The sequence below is a fragment of the Ctenocephalides felis genome, unplaced genomic scaffold, assembly GCF_003426905.1.
Source record: "Ctenocephalides felis isolate EL2017-DRISC unplaced genomic scaffold, ASM342690v1 CF-g0.4_SCAFFOLD_01886, whole genome shotgun sequence".
NCBI lineage: Eukaryota > Metazoa > Arthropoda > Insecta > Siphonaptera > Pulicidae > Ctenocephalides > Ctenocephalides felis.
The window spans coordinates 78,159,900-78,185,014 of record NW_020538040.1 but is presented as its reverse complement, the minus strand read 5'-3'; the positions used below and the strand labels follow the sequence as shown (position 1 = coordinate 78,185,014).

Here is a 25,115-nt window from a genome sequence, read left to right as displayed (position 1 = left end):
TTTTATAGTCATAATTCTCGAATTAAAAATAATTACTGTTTATATTGTTATCTGATAGTTTTACTTGTATTCAAGCTTATATTTCTTAACGAATTGTTTTATTATAATCGTTTTATTTAAACAAAATTATTCGTTACTAATTAATTTTTTCATAGTTAGCAGTACCGCTATTTGACAGTTTTTGTGTCAATAACTTCAAGGCGGTCTCTGTTGTTGGCGACCATGAAGATAATTGCTCCGCTGAAAATCAACGCTGAAAAGAGATTACTGTTTGGTATGTTTATATCGCTCAACATTTGTTTACTTTTTAGTGTAACGATTTGTTATTTATTTGCTGATGATTTTTAAAATTTTAATATAATAGCATTTTAAATATGTCAAAACAGTCTAAAAAGGCGGCTGAATATAAATTAAACGATTTAGTATTTGCAAGAGTTCGAGGTTATCCTCCTTGGCCCGCTAGAGTAAGTTAAAAATCTATCTTTAATATCAACATTAATATCGTAATAAAGTTAGTTTCAATCTTAGATCGTAGAAACAGGTCTAAAATATAAAGTTATCTTTTATGGAACAGCCGAAACGTAAGTTTTCAATGTCATAATTTAACTCACGTCAACATTGTTGTCATTATAAATAATTCCATTTCAGAGGATATATTAAAATAGAAGATTTATTTAACTATGAAGAAAATCGTGAATCTTTTAAGAAAAAGTTTGCGAAAAGAAAAAATTATCAATTATCTCTGAATGAAATTACAGTTGCATGGAACAGAAGACAGGTGTTACAAGACTTTTTACCAAAGGTCAGTACAATGAAAAATAAATATTATTATCAAATATATTTTATACAAGTGCAATTGTTATTTTTCTAGTCCAACTCTGTTCTTGATACTGATGTTAAGGATGTGAAAGAAACAAAAGTAATTGAAAACAAAAAACAGATTGCGCAAAGCGAAGATGCTATAAAACCTATAAAACCAGATCAAATTCATCAACTCAGTAATGCTAAAAACTCACTGAAAAAAGAGGTGAATACTTGATATATTTGTTGATCTCTGTTTCATCATTTTCAATTGGTAACTACTACAGAAAGTTATTACCTGTATTTCATGAATAGTATACTTTATTATGTGCTGAACTAGTAGTACAATCTTGATCAATCATATTAAACTAATTCTATTCACAATATAAAAATATTTGTAGGAGGAGCCAAAACCAAGTACTTCACAGAGCAATAATAAGAAAAGGTATATGGAAATAATAAATTAGTTACTGCGTTTAGATGAACCTAATCATAATTCTTATCAACAAGGACTCGCACCGATTCAGAATCTTCAGTTCCTTCAAAGCGATCCAAAGTGCAACATTTGAGAGATTTACTAGATGACTCATACTTACAAGGCACTATATTAAAGTTTGAAAGAAAAGGAATTCTTTACACAATGTATTCAATAGCAGAACTTCAAAAGATAAAGGCTAAGGTAATTGAAATACTTATATTTAAGTATAACAATAGCTTTTTATTAAATCATAGACAATTTTTTTTGTGTTTGAGTATAAGAAATTATACTTTCCAAAACACTAAATTGATTTATTTTGTTTTGGTTGAGGACTTGTACATATTTCATTAAATTGCTGCCATTATTATTAATCTCTGTTTAAACTATAATATAGAAATATATAATATGCACATTATACATATATTATTTTTATTTCAGCATGAAGAGATCTTGAGTATGAAGGAAAATGACAATTTTAATGCAGGTTTATATTTATATATTATTATATATATATATATATATATATATATATATATATAATATAATATAAAAGTAATTAATATAAAATTGAATAAATTGTAGAAGAACAATTTCTTTTCAGATACTTATGAATTCATTTGCGATTATTCTGTGGCATTAGTGTATGAACCAATAATTCATCCTGTAGTTTTTGGATTGCACATAACTAAACATAGACCTGACGAATTTGATGGCCCACTGGCCAGACTTGAATGGGAATCGGGAATGATCCAAGATGTGAATCATATCATTTTAGACTTAAGTATGTTTTGACAATAGTAAATGCATGCAAAAAAGTAATGAAGATAAAAGGAATTGGATATGTGAGTTTGCTTGTGCAGTATGATTTTCTTACATCATTTTTATATATGCTGTATGATAATTTTTGCATTATCTTATAATGTTGTTACTAGAGTAACTTTAGGAATATTTCTAACACAAATCGGCAAATATAAGTAAACACAGTATATACAACAATTCTCAGGGACCACTGTAAAAGCTTATCTTAAGGGGCAATATGTTTTGAAGAATAGGTACTTGCGTAATGCAGTATTTTATGCAAATTGTTTTAAGCCTGTTTGTCTTAACGTAGTTGTAGAAAATCCTGAATTCTTTAGTTTGTGGTGGTATATATCAAACAATAAATCCAAATAATATTAAATTTGATAAAAATTATGACGTTTTGGATAATGATATTTCATCATCAGACTTTTGTCAAAATTAAAATACATATATAATAAACAAGAATACAAATTCAGAAATATTAAAGTTTAGATTATTAAGATTATATAACAACATTGTGTAAACTGTGGAACCGAAACCCTAAATAAGATTTCTAAGACCACAGTTAAGAATAGTGTTCAAATTGCTCCAAGTTTTCAAGAAGACTTATTGTTGAACAATAAATTAAGAATTTTCAAAATTGATAGACTTTGAAAGGCCGTTCTTTAAAAAAATGTACTAAGGTGCCTTGGTAAGTTCCATTAAAAGTTCATACGTTTAGTCTGGATTGCAAAATGGTACAATGCTTCTTAGTTTCATACTGACAAAACTAGTAAAAAAAACAAAAATTTAGAAATAACACAAAGTTTGCTAATGAATTTCACTCATAATTACTTCAAGAAATTATGCATATATATATATATATATATATATATATATATATGCATATGCATATGCATATGTGTCCCATTTGCTGCCATGTCTAGTTTTGAAATATAGTTTTATTATTTTTTGAGACTAATTTTAATTGTAAACCTATGTGCCTATAATTATTTTTTTTTTTTGACAATGTCTTTTGTTATTTGAGTTTTGTTTTGCAGGGAATACCTGTAAAAATATCCAGGAAGTTGTTGATGACTATTTTTTGGATTTAACTGACTTTGAAGAATTGATGGGAACATTAAAAATTATTTGTGACACAGGTAATAAAATTATTGGTATGCATGTTAAACACATTGTTTGTAAATATATCAATTTTCTTTATAGAGAAGTTCACAGATGTTCAAAGAGAAGCTATAAAGCGAGAGCTTGATATTTTAAAAATAGTTTTGTCTATTCGTGAAAATGTCCCCATTGAGATGAAAGATGAAAATCATTTGACAAAGGCCTATGAACTATTAAAGCTTATTCGGGGTATGTTTTCCAATTGTTAAAATTTGTAACTGACTTTTTATGTTGTATTTTTATTTGTTCTATCTTCTTTTAAGCTAACTACATGCCTGATTATATGCCTGTTATGAAACATCCTGTAATAGTTGAGTGTTTTTTTAAATTGACTAAATATTCATGTAAATATGAATTAGATAATAAAGAAATCATTGACGATATTAAAAAGGAAGCAGGAGCCATACTACACGATATTAAGCAAACTTTGAAGGTAAAGGCTTTAAATTTTGTGTATGATAAATTTGTGATTGATCTTAATAATTGATACAATCAATTTATACCTTTCAATACTAATTTTCTGATATACAGAAATGATCTTTGATGTATTACATTTTTAATATTTGTGCATTTGATGACATGAAATATTATTCAATACAATATTTTGATTTTTAGGTACATATTAAATTGTTCATCTTTTTGTATTGCTTTATGTGTAACTAAAATAATTAACTACCAACATGTTTATATTCACAGTTACATATGCAAGACGAAGATTTTAACACATCTTTTTGGAAGACCTATTTATCTTGTTTAAAGCAATTTCGTTCTGCACTTGCCTCTGTATGTCGGTATGATTTTATTGCTTTAACTTCTATAGAAGGTAAATATATTTTAGTTTAAATTTGAGAGAAATTAAATAGTTTATTAATTTTTATTTTAAACACAAATTCACAAATTGAACTTGAATTTGGTTTGTTATGCATGATTTTTGATATATCATTATTATTATTTTACCATGCATTTATGTCATAGAGTATGAAAGGAAACTGAAAGAAGAAAGTACTATTCAACAGAATCATGTTAATAAATGTCTGACACGAGATAGTGGCGAAGGTAAGCAATCTCTTTTATTTATTTGAACATTGATGTATATTTAAGGAATTTACTAATTTGCAGATAGTATAGATAAACACAGTCATACAGCAGCAGATATTCATAATGTAGATAATCAATGTGAAGAAACAAAAATATGACAAACGAAGTCATAAACCAATGCCCCTCCATACTTTATTTACTATTTTTTTACTAACGTATGGAATTAATAGCAAAAAAAAAAAAAAAAATATTAGACACATTTTACATGTTATATACAAACTTAACAATTTTATGAAATTTGTACCCTTATATTTATATTTGGTGATTTTGTTTTAATTTTATTTATATCATTCCTTAACTTATAAATTTGTTGTTTTGTCATTTTAAAATATATTTTTTATCAAAGACTGAAAGTTTAATTAATTATTGACATTTTCATACCTTTTTTGCTTGCAGCAGAACTTTCACTATAGGTGTGACATTTAATGCTTCTGATGTTTGTATAATTATCTATACCTTATTTGTTTATCTTATACCTTTAATTTCGACATCGTAATTTTTTTAAAATATCACTGAATAAATAAAATGAATAATAAAAGATATATTGTTTGGAAACATACAGTACACGGGCGGCTGCGTGAACGATGCTGCTTTATTTTGTCGAATAATATTACATTGAACAAATAGCTCAAAATATTACGGTTCGTTTAAAATAATCGAAATAGTCTCAAAATTACATTGATAATACTGTCTTAATCGTGTTTGACACCGCCGTTGGCTACGGCAGCAGTTCTTGCACCCGCCTGCTCTCGTCGGCTAATTTGGAACCAGACTACGAGTCGTCCAGCAAGCATGAACAAAAATACCAGAGCAGGCGCTGAGCGTTCGAAAGGATCACTCACCATGTGATGCGAATATACAGCGAGACACATCAATGCTAATAGAATTCCGTTCGCAGAATTTTTAATCAAATCTACAAAGAAATAAAAGTTAAATTAGTTATATTAACAGCACATAATATATTTTAAGTATTAATAGTATTGATTTTTTTTTTTAAAAAAGTCCCAAGATATATTGCTTATATATGATATATCATGTATATATATTATATATATATATATTATATATATATATATATACACATATGTGTATATATATACACATATGTGTATATATATATACATATGTGTATATATATACATATGTGTATATATACATATATATATATATACATATTTGTGTGTGTTTTACTAATTGATTCTGAACCGTCGTAAACAAGAGATTGTACTCAAATTAGATATGATCATTTGTTTAAAACTAAATAATAATATACAATTGAAACGGTAACAAATTCAAACTAGTGGGGTGGGTGGCATCGTGCCTTAAGGCAAATTGCTGGAACTTCCCGTACCGTAATGAAATGTTCGAGGAATATTGAATGTTTTCAAATAGATTATTATTAATATTGTAACATTGTCTAATATTTATAAGAATCATATAAACTGAATTGCAGAGTTGATATTATTTGTTTAAAGTATAATAGAACTATAGTCAGAATTAAAAATAAAATCTGAATTATTTTCGATATACAAAAAATTTAAAAAATTTTTTTAAAAAAAAAAAAAAAAACTGGTACAATTTTTTTTTTTCCAAAATCAATTATTTTGTTAAGACAAGCAGAAAGTTCTTTGAATCAATTGAATCGGACGCTTAATTCTCTCAAAAACTGCCATTTTTTGTACATTTAGCTCTGTATCTCCGAAATGGCTGGGCCTGCCTTTGCGAAAAACTAATAACCCCTTCTCCCAATCATTACTAATTGAATGGTTTTTAGATCATTCAAATCGGATGCTCCGTTCTCTCAAAAACTCGATTTCTATTTTCTGCACTCTTTACTCCTTATCTCCGTAACTGCTGGACCTGCCTTTGCCAAAAACTAATCAGCTCTTCTCCTTATCAATAGGAATCGAATGTTTTTTAAATTATTCAAATCGGTTAATCCGTACGCCCGAAAACGTGGGCGAAAATTTGTATCCATACATACATACACACACACACACACACACACATCCATTTTTTCTGAGGTATGCCAAAACGTTTAGAAACCTTCAAAACGTCGAGAAATGTAAAAATTTTCAATTCCGATTTTCGGCCCATTACAATAACTTACCCTACGGGAAGTTAATAAAGTTTAAAGTACGGATGGCTCTGCACATGCAAAGGAGTTCGTTGAAATGATATTTTCTCTGTTTAATTTTAGTTAATGTTTAATTCTAACCATTTTTTTTTTTTTCATTTACGAAAAGTCTACGTCAAAATTGTATCTTTGCTATTGCTTGTTACCTTATATATTAGTTAGGAAGGAGAAAAATGCTGAATGAAGAAATTTCAGATGTAATTTTGAAACTTTGAACTTCTATTTGCAAACTTACGAAAAATATAATTGTTTTCATTTTATAATTTTAGTGATATAGACCATTCCGTGCAACGACTTTATTCGCGTAAAAATTGACTCTCACCACTCTGAAATGCGTTTTGATTCAACATTAAGCATGGTATTGACTACTTATTCAATTTAGTTTATCCACATGTTTAGTTGATTAGATTATTATATTATAATCTATAATATAATATAATCTATATCATTATTTCAATTATTGAAACTTACTAGTTAGGCAACATACAGTTCAAATTAACTTTCTAAAAAAGAAGTTTGTTTTCGTCGGAAAACCGGATTCGCTTACTTTATTCCTTTGAAAATGCTTCAAATTGTTTGGCAGAAACATTGGAAAAATATTCGCGATCGCACATAATAATATACTTCTTTTATTTGTTCGCTTTTTTTTAACTTCCCGCAGGGTAAGTTATAGTAATTACAAAAAAATCGAAAATGAAAATTTTTATATATTTCTACGTTTCAGAGGTTTCTGAACATTTTGGTATACCTTAGAAAAATGGACGTGTGTGTGTGTGGTGTGTGCAGATACAAATTTTCGTCGACGATTTTGGGAACACGGTTCAATCGATTTCAATTATTCAAAAAACATTCGATTGCTGTTGATAACGTGCTGATTAGTTTTTGGCATAAGCAGGTCTAGCCGTTTTGGGCTAGATACGGGGCAAAAAGTGCCGCAAACGGTAACGCAGTTTTTAAGAGAACGGAGCGTCCGATTTGAATAATAAAAAAAAATTTCACTTGTATTGACAATATGAAGAACTGATCGGAGATCTGGTAAAAAAAGTAAAAAGTGAAAAAAGTAAAAAAAAAAGCCATTTGGCGGTCAAAAATGATCATTAGATATATACATATCAAATTATCAGATATTTTATAGAGATTTTAACAATGAGTATAAATTTTGTTTACAATCCTATGGGTTCCGTACCAATGTTCATCCGTTAGACGGCAACGCGGCGCTTACGCGCTTCGATATTTCGTCTCTATGCAGTTAAAGCAGTACGATTGCTTTGAAAAAAAGTTAAGAGTTTCCAAAATATTTCAAAATCAAAAAACATTTTTTTTTTTTCAAAAAATCAATGTCAAAAATTAATAGTTTCTCAAAAATCTATTTTTTTTCGAAGTAAAATTTTTTCTATTTAAAGTTAAAAAGAAGAAGTAAAATGTTAATCTATTTAAAATAAAAATAATTTTTGGTACGGAAAGTTTCAGCAATTTGCCTTAAGGCACAATGCCATGCGCCTCACTAGTTTAAGTTGAAAATTGAACCCAATAACGATTTGAGTTGATTGATTTGAGATGAGCTTATTTATCTGTGGGTCGAGCTGTTTCTTAATGTAAATTGCAACTCAATGATACATATTTTAACGAATGATTCCGTAAAAACCCTGAACCAAAGAATCATGTAAGGTATATCAAGTATCTTAAGAATTTTAAAATTATATTATTGACTTAAACTTAATGATCGATTGATTTATTTGCATACATCTAGATAATTTATATATGTATATATATATATATATATATATATATGTGTGTGTGTGTGTGTGTTGTGTGTACATTTACTTCATTTTGTTTTATATTGTAAAATATAATAAATTAACTTTGAATTAGGTCCTGAGTGCCCTAGGACTTAACGTCAAGCCTAAACGAGGTGTTGGCAAGTTTCATTACAAATTGACGAATTTAATCAAGATTGTAAAGTGTTAAATACCTGATAATTTAAATTTAAAAAAAAAACCTAAACATAACCCTATAACAACTAACGCATTCCGCTGACTTTCAGTTCAAGTGTTTCTCTCGCACATTGAAATTTGCGCGTATAACAAACATTTAAACTGATTTTGAGCAAAATGCTTCAGCAAAAACCATGTCATTTTTAGGTTTTTATTTTTTTACTCAAAATTTTTAAATAATAAAATTATCAAGTATTTCACCATTTTACAATCCTGAATAAATGCGCCAACTTTTGATGAAACTTGCTTTAGAAACACTCTTTGATAGATTTTTTTTTTAAAAAACAGGCCCTATCACAAAAAGTCTTAATTTTTGAAAACTTCAGAAAAGAAATGTTATTTACGGTTACGGTTACAAAGTTTAAATGAATAAAATTATTAATAGTTAAACGAAAATTAGTCATAATTTCACCAAAGCTCTAGGCTGCACTTAAAAGCTCATTTTCCAAACAGGGTGAGATTTTTTTTTCAGGACAGTTAAGGTCAATACTTTCACACCGTTTCGGTTCGACGTTAAGTTCTGGGACACCCTGTATTGTACGTATACTTACATCTTACATATATATGTATATATATATATATATATATATATATATATTATATATATATATATATATATATATATATATATATATTTATAATAGAGAATAAATATATAATGTTTAGTATTGGCGGTGTGACCTTTTGTCAATTAACAATCTTAATTATTTTTATATTTATATATTCGTATATAACATCAATTGCAAAATCTATTGTGGGTCTACTATTATCTATTGTAAATTAATAATGAATTTATTTGTTACTTACGATTTGGGGCCGCAGCCATCGCCATACCGCAGCATACCTCCAGCACTCCGACGACGCGTCGATACCATTTGGAGGGCAATTTGAAGTCTAAGGTCTGGCTTAACGGAAATACTTTTGCGTATTTTACATATTCTTTTCTCTGTAAGTTAAATAAAATTTCTTTATCAAAAATTTTATAACAATGTAAAATTTAAAGAAATGTCATTTAAGTTATGAATTACAAATGACAAATTACCGTGAGGTGTATTTTATGAAATTGAAAATTTCAGTGCACATTAAATTTATTATGTTTTGGTCCATTGATAAAAATTTCACGTAAGCCGATTAATACAATGTCTAGGTTGAATTTCGCATAATAAAAGAAACTATCAAACATTTATATTTCATAATTGTGTGCGTCAAAAAAAATTAGCTTAACCACATATCCGTATTATAGAGCGGGGCATAATGGGCTTAGCGCCAAAACTTTAAATAGAGCTGAGCATTTTTGCAATGTTCTGTTACAAAATAACACAATTATGTTGAATTATAATAAATTTGTTCCACATTTCATAACAGTTGATCTAATAAGGCGACCGTATATTAATATATATAATTATAAACTAATTATAAATTAGACTTACCAAATCTTTATGTAATTCTTTGGAAATGTGAGATGTGAGTTTCATAGTTCCAATAAAAATGAAGAAAATTCCCAATAAAATGGAGAGACTTTTTAAGACTACCGAAGAGCCCATTTTTAATTATCAAAATTTACTTTATTCAAGAAATATATTCAATATAAAAATTCACGTATAGAACATGTTATTTTTAAATGAGTGTACAATTGTTATACTATTTTGTATTTATTTAACAATACCATAGTTTTAATGATATGTTGTATTATTTATGTTTTGTATCACTGTGAATCTGCTCGAATTCGTACACTAATCAATAACTTTGAACAAGAGATTTTAACTATGGAACTTGGCTATTGTTGCGTAATCATTAACGCCGTTAACAGATGGCACTAGCGGTTAGAATACGACGAACAGGAACGGCGCAGATTTCAGCCGCATGCGTCGTCTATGGATAAACGGGTACGCAATCTGGACATCCAGACGAATATTATATTTTATTTATTTAATCTGTTCTGACAATTTGCCCATCTACCTACTTTTGATCGGTTAAAATTTCTACTAAGTCGTGATACTTAAAATCACTCCAATCAGTCATTGATTTTTAAACAAAACTAGTGGTGCATGGCATCGTGCTTGAAGACTTGATCTTCCCGCACCGTAATAAAATAGTCGAGGAATTTTAAATGTTTTTAGTCTGAATTAAAATTAAAATCCGTATCATTTTCGATATTTAAAAAAATATTTCTGAGAAATTAAATTTTTTTTTTGCCTTTACCAAAAACTAATCATTCCTTCACACTGTCAACATAAGCACAATTTTTTTTTAAATTATTCTAATCAGATTATCCGTTCTCTCAATAACTGCTAGTTTTTCACTCTTTGTTCCTTATCTCCAAAACGGCTCGAACTGCTTTTGCTAAAAAACTAATCAGCACATCTCCTCGTCAATACAAATCGATTTTTTTAAACCTTTTTGTCGGATGCTCCGTTCTCTCAAAAACTGATAATATTTGCACTTTTTGCTCCATATATCTAAAACGGCTAGACCTGCCTTTGAAAAAAACTAATCAGTGCGCCTCTGCGCCAATACAAACCGATTACTTTTTTAATCATTATAGTCGAATGCCCCGTTTTCGCAAAAACCGAATTTCTATTTTCTGCACTTTTTGCTTCATATCTCTAAAACGGCTGGACCTCTCTTTGTCAAAAAGTAATCAGCACGTCTCCCTATCAATAAAAATTGAATGCTTTTTTAATCATTCAAATTTGTTGACCCGTGCAATCGAAATAATAGACGAAGATGAAGGTGAAGATATACAAAAATTTTCATTTTTGATTTCTAGACAATTACAATAACTGACTTTAGGAAAAGTTAATATGTCAGGTAGATATGCTCTACTAAAATATAAATAACTTCGATTTGGCAAAAATTTAAAAACTATTGAAGTTTAACGTTTCTTACGTTAAACATACGTTTGTGTTTTACTAGAATCATCATGAAAGGCGTTACAATTAGTCGTTGTCAGGCGAGTTAACACCGTTTCAAGGGCCCTTCATAAGTTTAACCAAACCTGGGGAACTTTAAGCTCCCTTTTTTCGTCCTACATTCTTTTACTATGTCAGTGCTGATATTGTTAATCACTTAATCACAAATATATTAATGAATTTATTAACAAATGGGCATATTCAAACATTTTTCGATAAGTTCAAATTTGCAATGCTTGAGACAAGAGTTATTACGTGTTAATTAGTAACTTGTTTTTCGAATCATGTATGTATATGAGTCAGAAGACCATTCGTCCAAGTTTTCACCTCTCGATAAGGACTCGAGTTAATTAGTTTTGCGAAACGATAGGCCGAACCGTTCACAGAATTCACAAACAGTCAACGTTTTTGCAAAAAAAACATCAATCGACTCATAGATAAAAGAAGAGTATCGACTTTCAAAATTTAACAACTCCTAAAAAGATATCAATAAGAAATCGTGCTGATGAGTACAAACTAAAGATTAATCGAGGCGTTTCTTCTTAATTAATTGTTGAATTTTTTTTGGCGATTTTGACGAAACTTTGTTTGACGACAGATTTCGTCTAAACTAGCATACTATAATATTATGGGCTTACTATATAAATTCATCAAAGTTTGGAATAATGAATCTCGCTTTGAATGTGATGCTTCGTAGAATCGGAAATTGAATTGATTAGTTTTTTGTGAAAGCAAAAACGTAATTTTCGAAATACATGGATGAAAATTTTACTAAGTAGCTGAATTTCAATTATTATTAATTAATTCGATTATCTACACGCATCCGGGAAGTTCATGCAACTTGCCTTAAGACATTTGCCACCTACAACTTGTTGGCAATTTTTTTATCTAATACAATAAAAGATTAAATATAAAACAAAAATATTGGTGACGTCATGTACTCACGCGCTCTCATATCAATAATAAGTTGTTAATCTAAACGTGGGAATATTTAATACTGCAATCTGAAAAAAACATTTATTTATACATTGAATAGTCAGATGTCTATCATTTATTAAATGAACTTTGCGATCTTAATCTTTGAAATAATCAAAATAAATATGATGTAAGTGATAAATTGTTAATTGTACTTGATATCAGCGCTTATCGATTATTTCATCAACAAATAAATAAATTTGAAAATCTTGATGCATTTTCATTAAAGATACGGCATAGAAAAATGTGAGTGCTACATGATTTTTCCAGATTCATTGCTAATTCCATATTAGCTAAGAGCATATTTAAATCATTATATTTAAATAATAAATGTAAATTTGAATCCATAAATATCCATGAGATCCTGTTTTATCGTACTATTGTAATAATATTATATTTTTATTGAAAGGTACATAATAAGCTTTAGAATAAAACCATAGTCAAAAGCTCGGATATTGAAAGCTACACCGTTCATAAAATCGTTGAAATGAATGAATTTAGAAGCTGATTGTTTCTAAAATACTATAAATAGAAAATGACACCTAACTTACATTCTTTACTCCGTTTACTGCTTTGTTAATAAAAAATATATTTTGACGAATATTGCTGATACTTGTTTCTAATTTTACTAAATAAAAAAATATCATAAAGTATTTCAAATTGAATACCTCAATATTCAGCTAATTATAATAAAAAAACTCAATCATCAGGATTTTTGTTCTTGATGTATAGTAAAAATATTACGGAAAACATAATATAAATATGTAAAGTAATGTAATTTAAATTACGGCGGCTTAGTAAAATTGTGTAGTGTGAAAACTGTCTCAAACTTTAATTGATATAAATAGATTACTGATATAATATCGGGTATTAAGAATAGAATCTGATGATCATATTGTGATTTTAAAATTAGACGAACTATTGAATGGTATATTCAAATCATTGAAACCTCCAATTTAGAAATATGCCTTAAAGGACTATTATAAGTTATAGGACACATGATAAGTTTATTTATACATAAAAGATAAAAAAATTAATACGGTGTAATTTCAACCCTAGGAAATCTAAATTAAAAGTAAAATATTAGGATTGGTTAGTCAGTTTAATCAGTTTTAGTTCCAATATTATTGTTTTTGATAGTATACCAATATATTTTGGAAAAATGAATTAATGGTTAACGCTCATTGCCTACGATGTATGATGTTCAAAGGTTCGTTGATAATTTTTTTTTGCAATCTGCATAATATTTGGAAAAAGGTACTTTTTATATATTGCGAAAATAGATTAGATAAACAACGCGACACAGGTTATTATAATTTCGTGAGCTCATTAAAATATGTACTTACAAATGTACTTTCCACGAACGCTCACACGTCATGTTTTGCTATTAACATATGTAGTTAGTAATGAAATTAACTACTCTAATTATGAAACACATGAAAATACTGTTCATCCATTTATTTCAGGCTTATTTTAACTTCCTGAAGAAGTTTATGTTTTCATAAAAAAATCGATTCGCTAATTTTATGTTTTCTCAACGTTTCAAGCCATTCTGAACCGAATGAGACCAAATTTGGAAAAAAAATTCGTCCACGTTTTAGCCCCCAATTCTGAATCAATTTTGAAAAATCAAAAACCATTCGAAAGATATTGGTTGGGAATCGACCTGATTAGTTTTTGGTAGAGATCGGCTGGGCCGTTTTCTTGTGATAAAGTGTTAAACAATTGGAAAAAAAATTAAGTCGATTTTTATGGAACTTTTTTGGCAATATATATCACGATTTTATAGAACTTACTGAAATATTATGGCCTTACAACAAGTAGTTTAATTTTAAAAATTCATCAAAGTTTGAGAAAATGAGTAGTTTTTTAATGTTTGTTAAAATTAAAATTAGACGATTTAGTTGGTATGACGATAGAGTTTTTGGTCTACATACACTACTACATACTAAATCATACTACATACTGAATCATTAAAGTCCTACGGAAAATGGTTCAATTATGAAAATTATTGATTTTTGAAAATTTGCTTTTAGGAATTAACTCTGATTAATTAAGTTAACTCTGAGTTAACGTGTTCGTTCGTTTTCAATTATGCGTAATAAATCCACTCGGAATACTATTAATCACTCATAAATTAATTTATTTTTTATTGATTAAGTCTATTTTTTACACATATTCATGTAACTTGCCTTAAGGCAAAATACCAATACCCATCAAAAATCATGGGTGGGCTCAAGCCCCATTAAGTTCCTGATACGTGTAAATATTTCACTTACTCTATAAAAATTGAAATATACCTAATTAGATAAAATTGTCATCTGTTTATTTCGAAATTAAAGTATTCGCTTTCTTTAAATACTAATTAATTCGATATCTTTCAAGTAAACATTTAATATCTGTAATTGTATCAATTCTAGTGCACCAACACGTACTTGTGTGTCCTAAAAGCGCAACCCATTATTGAATATTTATAATTTAACTACTTTTCATAGGACTATTATATATTTGAATGTTCATTTTAGACCATGAAATCTATTATGGCGACGTGTCATTCAAAATGTGAAACCAATTTTAAAATATACAATTACAGAAAACTGATCTTTACCAAAAACTAATCAACACACATATCACCAACTGATATTTTTGGAAGTTTTTTTTTTGTAGTCGGTTCAGCATTTTGGGTAAAACATAGGACGAGAGTAGCGCAAAAACTAATCAACGGGAGTCCTCATCAAGATAAATCGAAAAGCTTTTAAATTTTTGGATCCGGTTCCTGAGATAACTTCGTCAAATTTCGTCTCACGCATACTTTTTCTGATTTTGGTTTCAAACGATTAGGGATGACTTGAAATGTGGAAAACTCATAAAATTAGCAAGTCGGATTTTCTGGAAAAAATTATTTCGGGAAGTTGAAAATAATATATTTTGGTAATTTTAACTTAACTAATTCTCCTCCTAAACCTGCAAATTCCTGTCCGATTTCGAAAGAAAAAGAAACTAATATGTATTTATGATGTTATTCTGCATAAGGACATTAAGCTTTTTAGCGGCTGATGTGCGCTCGTTCTGCACTTCCTGTAACTTTCCATTATAATGCAAGTTGCAGCAAATATTGATTTGTGTAGCATTATTTTAATTCTGGAATGACTAAGTTTTGTGCGAGGCATGTCTCATCTATAACTATATGCATATAATACCAAAGTCCGATTGAAACGTTTACGTTCTAATCATCAATTGTGACATTTGATATGTGCATTTCCTCCTTACTTTTAAACCAATAAGATGTACAATTATAATTTTGTCAATATTAATCAATAAATTAGATATCCTTGAGGTATCTTATATTATCGCCAATAAGTGATCATATCTTATATTATAATCAGCTTTCATCTAACGACCTTCAAACGAAAATTTTACCACATTTTAGATTAGCGATTTTTAATTCAAATTATACCTTGTACCCCTTGGACTTTTTCAATAATTGGGTAAGTTATAAATTAATTTTTAATATCCTGTTTTAAGGCTTTGCGCAAGAGAGGTAATATAATCAAATATATATATTTATTGTTAACAATGTGAAAATTAACTTGTGGTGCATGGCATCGTGCCAAGGCAAATTGCTGGAACTTAAAGTTTAAAAAAGCTATAGCATTTTTTGAGTTTTAAGTTTAGAAATTTTATTTAAAAATGGATTTTTAAAAAATTTGATATTTTTTCTTCTAAAACTTTTGATTTTTTTCAAAGTAATAGTGCTGTGTAGCAGTTTTAGAGATGAAATATCAAAGCGCATAAGCGCCGCGTCCCAGTCTAACTCATAAACATGGGTACGAAACCATAGATAAGTGAACAAAATTCATACTTAATATGAAAATCTCTATAAAATATCTGCTAATTTGATGTACATATGTCTGATGACCATTTTTGATAGCCAATTAGCATTTTTTGGATTTTTTTTATTGGATCTCTGAAACCGCTGGACCTGCTTTTTCAAAAATTTAACCAGTTCTTTATTTTGCCTATACAAATAAAATGTTTTTTGAATCATTCAAATCGGACGCTCTGTTCTCTCGAAAACTGAATTACCATTTTTGACACCTTTTGCACTGTATCCCTAAACGGCTGGACATGCCGTTTCCGGTAATAGGAGTCGAATGTTTTTTTGAATCATTCTAATGGTTGATCCTCTCGAAAAATTCGTCGAAAAATTGGATCCGCACATACATAAATATACACATACGAACATTTTTACTAAAGTAAACGTAAAAATATGCAAAAATTTTCATTTTCGATTTTTTGCGATTAAAAACTAAATGTTCTTGACATCTGTTCAGAAGATCGAACGCATCTAGTATCGAAACGTCTACATTTATAATAATTTATTAAAAAACTTTTAATTTTTTTTATTACTTATTAACTTCCCGTAGGGTAAGTTATCAGCAAAAAATCTAAAATGAAAATTCTATATATCTTTACGTTTCAAAAGTTTTTGAACATTTTGGCATACCATAGAAAAAATGAGTGTATGTGTGTGTGCGGATACAAGATTTCGGGAACACCGTTTAACCGATTTGAATAATTCAAAAAACATTCGATTCGTATTGATAAGGAGACGTGCTGATTAGTTTTTGGCGAAGGCAGGTCTAGCCGTTCCGAAGATACGGGGCAAAAACGGTAACTTAGTTTTTAAGAGAACGGAGCGTCCGATTTCAATAATTCAAAAACATTTTACTTGTATTGACAAGACGAACTTATTAAATTTTTGGGGAGACAGGTCCAGCGGTTATGGACTCTCAATAAAAATAAGTTAAAAAAAATGTCAAAAGCGGTCAAAAATGTTTATTAGACATATGTACATCAAATTATCAGATATTTTATAAAGATTTTAATAATGTATGCACATTTTGTTTATTTTTTTTGGGTTCCGTACCAAGATTTTTAATTATGGTACGGGAAGTTCCAGCAATTTAAGGTACGATGCCATGCACCCCACTAGTTAGATTCCTTGTTTAAAGCCCAACATATTCATATGTAGCGTTGAATTCTGTCATGATTAGATTTAGATTTCTATATAGATAAATAACATACGACATATAAAATGATGTATGCAAACATATGTCCAAATGTATGTCTTTTACGCATATCTATATTACAAAAATAAACGTCCATATGCATTATCATTTTATTAATATTCATATTTTCATACATTTCCACACAATAATTCGAATATTTCAAAGAATTTCCAAATGAAGTGCGTAGTGCGCGATTTATTTACGATTTGTACGAATGACGTTATATAGGTTATAATTGCGTTGCAAAATATTTTATCAAAATGATCGCATTATCATATTGTAATAGATAATTGTTTTGAGCAAGTTTGAACTGCAAAACAATATATAAAATATTTGTAAATAGAACACATTGCTACTGTGGATGGTTCCGTTGATTGCTACGCTTATGAATAGCTGTGCCAGTTCAGTTCAGTTATCATATTGAGTTATTTTTGAGCTTTTTAAAACAAAACAATGCTTCGCAGTTTGACAAATAATAAATATATTATCGCCTGTATCAAAAAAAGTGCCAGATTTGCCTCTTCGCCTCATGTAAGTATTATAAGCACCATTGTTCCAATTGCAGTGCTTGATTGATTATTACTATACATTGTTATTATCGTATATATGATGTTTATACATTTCACTTCGACATTTAGACTCGAGTCCTACTGCAATACTCAAGAGTTCCCCTAATAACGTTAGCGTTGGCAACAACGGGACCAACATCGGTGGTCAGAAAAGATGCATCTATGCAAACTGAGAAGGATGAAGTTTTTATTCCACGCAATATTAACATACCGAAGGTATTAGAAGATGCTGATTCATTTTTTAGAGAAGGAAAGTTTAACGAGTGTGTGGAGCTACTGCAAAATTTCATAGTAAGTTTCAATATAAAATGAATTAGTCGTATTAAAACAGATATATTAGAATATCATATGTTAGGAACTCAACCACATAATTTTGAATAGATGATTGAAGATCCTGAAATCTGTTGGAGATTAGCTCGAGGTTTATATAATTTAACAAAAATTGTTAACGGTGATAAAAAAAGGAAATGTATTAATGATGGCTATGAACTGATGAAATCAGCATTAGAAAAGTGGCCGGTAACTTTCTTAAATCTAAATTACCCTTGCTTAAATCACACTTATTTATCTTGATAATTAAATTGAAGGATAATGGAGCAATCCATAAGTGGTATGCAGTATTGCTCGACTCCTATGCCGGTTTGCAAGGAGTCAAAGAACGTGTTAGGCAATGCAAAACTGTTAAAGAACACATGATGGTAAATATTTATGTAAATTATAATCTCAGAAAAAAGTAAAAATGTAAAATATTGAACCTTAAATTAATGCTAAATACTTCTAGAAAGCCACAGAGTTGAATCCGTCTGATGCCACGGCTTGGTATATGTTAGGTGAATGGTGCTACCACGTTGCTGATATATCATGGCATGAACGGAAATTAGCTATAATACTATTTGGAGAACCGCCATACTCAACTTTTGAAGAGGCCCTGCGTTACTTTCAGAAGGTACAATTAATTTATACTAATCAAACTTTAAACCGGAAATTTGTTAATATTTAATCTGAAAGGCCCTTATTTAAGAAAACTGCTAATAAATAAATATAAATGATATTTAAACATTATCCTAACTAAATTTCCTGTTTCTTTATAACGCAGGCTGAAGAGACAGAGCCCTTATTCTACAGCAACAATTTACTTATGTTAGGGAAAACCTACTACAGGCTTGGTAAAACAGAACCAGCCCTCTTTTATTTGCAAAAAGCCCAGTTACATCCAAAGACATGTGATGATGATATGATAGCATGTAATGAAGCTACAAAATTACTTTGTAAGCTCAAAAAGAACACAGAGTGATAATGAAAAATATTGAATATGATCTCAAAATATTTTCTATTAGTGAGCTGCAAAGTACGAAGTCAAATTTAGCACTATGTCATAAGTATTACAAACTCATATATGATATATCATTTGTGTTACCTATTTTATATTTATTGTCTGTTTTAAAATTATATGTAAGATATATTGTAGGCAAACAAAATGTGATTTAAGTAACTATAGTACAAATTTTTCCATTTATTTTTAAAATATATGCAGTATATTATTTTTTAATTGGTATTTTTTTATTTAGAAATGATATCTCTTAATTAATTTGTTTAAATTAATTAATTTAAATGAATAAATGAGTTTAGTACATATTTGCTCATATAAAATCCTTCAATTTGCAATGAACTTCAGTATGAGTTAAACAGCCATCAGTTTAAGAGTTTTTAAAAATGAGGGCTCAATAAATATATTACTGATGCATAAAAAAAACAAGGTAAATATCTAAGGTTTTCATGTGGTACAGATACAAATACATAAACATAAGTATGACATATTTTTACAAGTATGATTATTTTTACAAGTATGATTATTTATAGAATTTATTATCACAGGAACATATTGCATGTGTTTCCATATTCCTTAATTACATACTTACTTGCTTTTTATAGCATTTAATTGTCTTTAGTATCAGTTAATTCAATTTAATCATTATGTCATGGATGCATCTCAACACAATGTTATTTATTTTTGATACAGGACATTAAATTCATCTTTTTATCAGCTTTTTATTACTTTATGGACATTTATATTTGAATTCATTATACGTTTTAATTTCTGTAGGAAGGGTTCATAGCAAAAAAGAAAACTGTATCAACAAACGAACAGACACCAGCTTCATCTGCGAAAATTACCAATATGTTCTAAATAATGTTTCCCAACTTATTTCGAATACCTAACACCACAGTTTTCACAGCACTATCGCACACACTTGCACAGCGCGTCTTACTGATGGTTAGTGCGACCACATGTGTTTTTTTTCTCAAAATTTTGACCTCACATCTCGGATTTTTATGAAAACTTTATTCTTGTTTGGCATGCCTCGGATGCACGAGTGCTTACGTATAATATTTTATTTATTAATTGTTTTTTATTCTTTATAAAAAAGAAATTACTGACATTTGATGCTGATATTAATATGTGTAAGTGATTATCTAAGAAATTCAAGTAAGTAATGTTTTATGCATTATTTTAATTTAAGGTTTAGATATAATTAGTCTGTCTCTTTAGTTTTTTTTTGTTCTTGCTTATGTATATATAATTTTTAACGTTACTTTCTGTTGTTTTTCAAAATTGTAGAGCCACTAACGATGACGTAGAATTTTACGTCGAAACGCATGGAAAAATAAAGATGTTTTAAAAATTTTTTACTTTATTTATATATTTTTTACTTGATGTTACGCCCTCCAAGAAATTAATCATACATTTCAACATCAAATTTAAACACTTTCAACATATATATATATATATATATATATATATATATATATATACTAGCAAACCCAACGAACTCCGTTTCGCCACCAGATGGTTTCGTGAGAAAGATGAAGGAAATTCTTTGTTTATTTTATATTTGAAAAGGAAAAATTTGATTTTATTATACAACAGTAATGAATGTATTTCGATTACAAAAATGAAGTGTTTTTTAGTTGAACTTCTCTAAGTAAATGAAAGTGAATCTGATGCAAATTATCCGTTTCATTGAAGTGCTCTTTGGTAAACCACATTTTTTGTTTTTTGGTCCGACGTTAACACAAACAAAGCGGATGGTTTTCCAACTCGTGAACAGGCAACATATAACTGCCCATGTGAAAAACAATGATTTTCTAAATAATCTATTTGAAATTTATCCCGCAAACACTAAGCGATTGGCCTTGCGACTTGTTATTGCAAACGCAAGGCGAACTGGAAATTGCAATCATTTGAAGTCAAATCAAATTGCCAGCAATTTTTGATTGAATGGTGAAATTCAGTGCGTGTATATCATTATTCTTTGCGGCAAGAATTGCTCGTTGACTTAACCAAGCATAATTCTGATAATTCTCACTAATGTCATTACTCGAATTTTTAATTACGGTACGAAGGAAGTTCCAGCAGCTTGCATTAAGGCACTATGCTATGCACAACTAATTTTCTTAGCTATAAACCTTGCGGAGCCCGAAACCTTTCCAACGAATGCAAAATTGTCGAAATCGGTTCGTGCATTCTGGAGTTATTTCGTCAGGAAGGAAAACCCGACTTATTTTTTTATATATAAAAGATATATATATATATATGCGACATTTTATATCGCATAAATCTGAAATTCTGGATCTTTGGCATAAGATGTTCTGACGGTTCTGACATAAAAAACAGTGATTTTAAAATAACAAACGCAAACCGTCATTGCAAAACGCGGCTCTTCGCGGTGGTGTTGGTTCGAAACAAGTTGACAGCTTCGTGTCATTGGATGTTTCAAATTGTTCTTGCACGGCCTTATCTTCGAATTATTTTAGGTTATGTGCGTTATGTGTTTGTTTTGAATTTTTATACTTGCGTATGGTGATATTCCCATGAATATCTCTCCAATCAATATTTTAACACGAGGTTCGATGATATTTTGAATTGCTCAAATATGTTTGAAGCACGCACCATCAATGCAGAGCACAAAGATGTTATTCACGACATTGATTACGATTTTTATGGACAGCGAATGGCAACATGCTCTAGTGATCAATTTGTAAAGGTTAGTGAAACGTTAAACGATTGTTTAATGGATATTTTTAACTGATTATCAATTTCTTATTTCCAGGTTTGGGATTTAGATGAACAAAGAGATTGGATTGTAACGGCCAGTTGGAAAGCTCATTGTGGATCAGTTTGGAAGGTAACATGGGCGCATCCAGAATTCGGGCAAGTAATAGCAACTTGCTCTTTTGATCGAACTGCTGCTGTTTGGGAAGAAACTAGTAATGCTATTAATTTCATTACATTCTTCATTTGCAACAATTATACAAGTTTTTTTTATTTATTATAAATTTTTGTTAAGAACAACTATGTTTCATAGATTGGTAGTTCACAGATTAGTAAGTATTAGGTGTACAATACTAGTTGAGTTAATAATTATTTCTTTTTTGCAGTTGGGGAAACAGTCATACCAGGTGTGCAAGGAATGCGACGTTGGCAAAGAAGAACTAGCTTGGTTGATTCTCGTACGTCTGTCACTGATGTTAAATTTGGACCTAAAAATCAAGGATTGATACTAGCAACATGTTCGGCTGACGGTATTGTTAGAATATATGAAGCTCCTGATGTAATGAATTTAAACCAATGGACATTACAACATGAAATAGCTGTTAAACTTCCACTAAGTTGTTTAGCTTGGAATCCCTCAATGTTTAGGTAACATTGTATTTATATGTGATAAATTAATACTTTTCTTAATAATACATACATGAATATATCTCATATTTATGACCGAAGGACCCTGCCCGAAGGCAGGTTCATAACAATTATATATATATGTATATATATATATATATATATATAAGTAATCTTTAATTTTATTGGAATTAAAGATTATTTTATAAATCTTTGTTTTTTCTTTGTTTGATGTATCGCCCTTGAGGAACTTACTCATATATCTCAACATCAAAATTAACTACTAAATCATATATATATATATATATATATATATATATATATATATATATATATAAAACTCACAATAAAAAAAGCTTTATAATGGACATCCATTTATCCAGATAATAAAAAAAAACACTAAATTATGTTTCTATATATTCCAGTTTGACTTTTCTGCAACACACAATTTATTTGATAAACACAAAAAAAAACCACATTCAAGAAACAAATTTAAATCTAAAAGTGAAATTTATTAATTTACAGTTTTTATAGATGTTCATTATAGTTTATTTGGATATGCTTAGGGTCACTTACTATTTTTAACAATTATTAACATATTTTGATATTAAATTGATACCTTTGCATTAGAAGATGTATTTTATATTAGAACCTACTAATATAAAATAATTTTATCTTGCGCAAATACAGAATCTTAAATTTTTATATGTGAACTAAGTGTAGAATTAGTATTTATGCATGAGAATAAAGCAACATCTGAACATATGATTACAGAAAATATTATATTTGTATATACTTAAAATTAACATTTTAGATTACATCCACCTATGATTGCTGTAGGCAGCGATGAAGTAAACAGCACATCAGGTGGTAAAGTGATTATATATGAATACAGTGAGAATGCTAGACGTTGGTCTAAATCTGAGGTTATCTCTAGTATAACTGAAGCAGTACATGATCTATCTTTGCTCCGAACTTAGGTAGAAGCTATCATATGTTAGCAGTTGCTACAAAAGATGTACGAATTATAATTCTCAAGCCGCAACAGTGAGTATCTATTTCATGCATAGTAGTTAAGGTTACTTTTGTAACACACACACACACAAACACACACACACACACACACACACAATATATTATATATATATATATATATATATATATATGATATGTGTGTAACAGGAATGATGCAATGTATAGTTATGTCTTTTGAATTAAACTTTTATTTTCTTTGCATTCACTGATTTGAAAGTTTTTTTTTCATATTTATAATTCATTTATGCATGCTGTATTTTTTTATTTTTTTAACTTTTTTTTTTTTTAATTGCAGTGAGTTAAACTTATGTTCGCAAGTTGTTCCAAAACTAGATGTACAGACTGTAGCACAATTTACTGATCATTATTGTACAGTATGGAGAGTTTGCTGGAATGTTACTGGAACAACATTATCTTCTTCTGGCGATGATGGCTGTGTACGAATGTGGACAAGTATGTAGATTTATCCTTTTATTTTTTATAAACTTTAAGTTATTTTTCAGTTTACTTAAATATAACACAAAAACTAATATTTTGAAATGCCCCAAAAACAGTGGTGATTGTACTTGATGCAATTTGCTTATGCTCTACATAAGTGTTTTGCGAACGTTATTGATATAATATGCAGAATATGGATATATGTATATATATATATATATATATATATATATATATATAAACATATTTTCGAAATGTTTTGTTGCCAGGTATACAAAAAAAATATTAACTATTTATTATGTACGTTTTTGTATATGTATCATCATTCAGCAAGTTACAAATTCAAACTAGGAAATATCAAAACTTAACATTTTAGGTATATATATATATATATATATATATATATATATATGTATGTATATATATGTATATGTATATATGTATATACAGGCAACCCTTCGTTAACCGTGCTATAAATATATATATATATATATATATATATATATATATATATATATATTTTGAATATATAAATTTTTAGGTTGTTAGTAAAACATAATAATTAAAATTATTGTTGATATATTTATCTAATATTCTATGCATTATATACATAACTAAAAATGACATGCAATTTCTTTGTAACATTATATCAAGATCTTGCAAGATAAATAATGTGTAATGACATTTTTCAAATCTATAGAGAGTTACACACAAGTATGGAAATGTGCAGCTGTTTTAAAAGGTGATGGCTTTAAACCTGGAAATGATATATCCGCCATTGCAAATGCTACACACAATATTGTAGCGGCCCATTCAACTACCAGATATTATAAATTAGGTACAATTAGTCATCCTAATCAAGTACCGTGGCATTAGTTAGCATTTCTTTTCCTTAATAATGTGTAAAAAAATTTCTAATACTGTCTTCTTTATTTCATAATAAAATTATTAATTTTACTT

At 28.7% G+C, this 25,115-nt stretch overlaps 4 protein-coding genes across 4 annotated transcripts; 3 read left to right on the top strand and 1 right to left on the bottom strand.

Annotated features, from left to right (window-relative positions):
• The first annotated feature begins 258 nt into the window (after positions 1-258).
• On the top strand, positions 259-4,535 carry LOC113377928. The gene is made up of 14 exons (XM_026618389.1): positions 259-464; positions 529-581; positions 649-802; positions 872-1,027; positions 1,203-1,246; positions 1,312-1,480; positions 1,718-1,763; positions 1,881-2,060; positions 3,121-3,222; positions 3,287-3,433; positions 3,508-3,677; positions 3,941-4,067; positions 4,220-4,300; positions 4,364-4,535. The coding sequence occupies exons 1-14, from the start codon at positions 375-377 to the stop codon at positions 4,438-4,440; spliced, it is 1,596 nt and encodes a 531-aa protein (XP_026474174.1). The 5' UTR covers positions 259-374; the 3' UTR covers positions 4,441-4,535.
• A 381-nt stretch (positions 4,536-4,916) lies between these two features.
• LOC113377514 (transmembrane protein 35A-like) lies at positions 4,917-10,093 on the bottom strand. Its single transcript, XM_026617865.1, has 3 exons — positions 9,904-10,093; positions 9,281-9,419; positions 4,917-5,255 (listed from the first exon to the last, which is right to left on the bottom strand). The coding sequence occupies exons 1-3, from the start codon at positions 10,015-10,017 to the stop codon at positions 5,035-5,037; spliced, it is 474 nt and encodes a 157-aa protein (XP_026473650.1). The 5' UTR covers positions 10,018-10,093; the 3' UTR covers positions 4,917-5,034.
• A 7,684-nt stretch (positions 10,094-17,777) lies between these two features.
• On the top strand, positions 17,778-19,469 carry LOC113377513 (regulator of microtubule dynamics protein 1-like). The gene is made up of 6 exons (XM_026617864.1): positions 17,778-17,963; positions 18,071-18,292; positions 18,383-18,520; positions 18,589-18,699; positions 18,783-18,947; positions 19,098-19,469. Exons 1-6 carry the CDS (start codon positions 17,886-17,888, stop codon positions 19,293-19,295), a joined length of 912 nt encoding a protein of 303 aa, XP_026473649.1. The 5' UTR covers positions 17,778-17,885; the 3' UTR covers positions 19,296-19,469.
• A 2,285-nt stretch (positions 19,470-21,754) lies between these two features.
• Positions 21,755-25,115, top strand: LOC113378600 (nucleoporin SEH1-like). Its single transcript, XM_026619146.1, is given in 7 exon segments — positions 21,755-22,047; positions 22,114-22,270; positions 22,442-22,703; positions 23,497-23,642; positions 23,645-23,729; positions 24,013-24,170; positions 24,856-25,115. Coding segments are annotated over 7 exon segments (1,095 nt in total). The 5' UTR covers positions 21,755-21,936; the 3' UTR covers positions 25,032-25,115.

Bases quoted from the DNA above. Each gene is read 5' to 3' on its own strand.
- LOC113377514 (XM_026617865.1), bottom strand. From the start codon at position 10,017: ATGGGCTCTTCGGTAGTCTTAAAAAGTCTCTCCATTTTATTGGGAATT. The intron at 9,420-9,903 runs GTAAGTCTAATT...TTTAACTTACAG, and splicing joins AAGAATTACATAAAGATTTG to AGAAAAGAATATGTAAAATA. The intron at 5,256-9,280 runs GTAAGTAACAAA...ATTTCTTTGTAG, and splicing joins GATGGCTGCGGCCCCAAATC to ATTTGATTAAAAATTCTGCG.
- LOC113377513 (XM_026617864.1), top strand. From the start codon at position 17,886: ATGCTTCGCAGTTTGACAAATAATAAATATATTATCGCCTGTATCAAA. The intron at 17,964-18,070 runs GTAAGTATTATA...TTCGACATTTAG, and splicing joins GATTTGCCTCTTCGCCTCAT to ACTCGAGTCCTACTGCAATA. The intron at 18,700-18,782 runs GTAAATATTTAT...AAATACTTCTAG, and splicing joins CTGTTAAAGAACACATGATG to AAAGCCACAGAGTTGAATCC.
- LOC113377928 (XM_026618389.1), top strand. From the start codon at position 375: ATGTCAAAACAGTCTAAAAAGGCGGCTGAATATAAATTAAACGATTTA. The intron at 465-528 runs GTAAGTTAAAAA...TTTCAATCTTAG, and splicing joins ATCCTCCTTGGCCCGCTAGA to ATCGTAGAAACAGGTCTAAA. The intron at 1,481-1,717 runs GTAATTGAAATA...TTTTTATTTCAG, and splicing joins TTCAAAAGATAAAGGCTAAG to CATGAAGAGATCTTGAGTAT.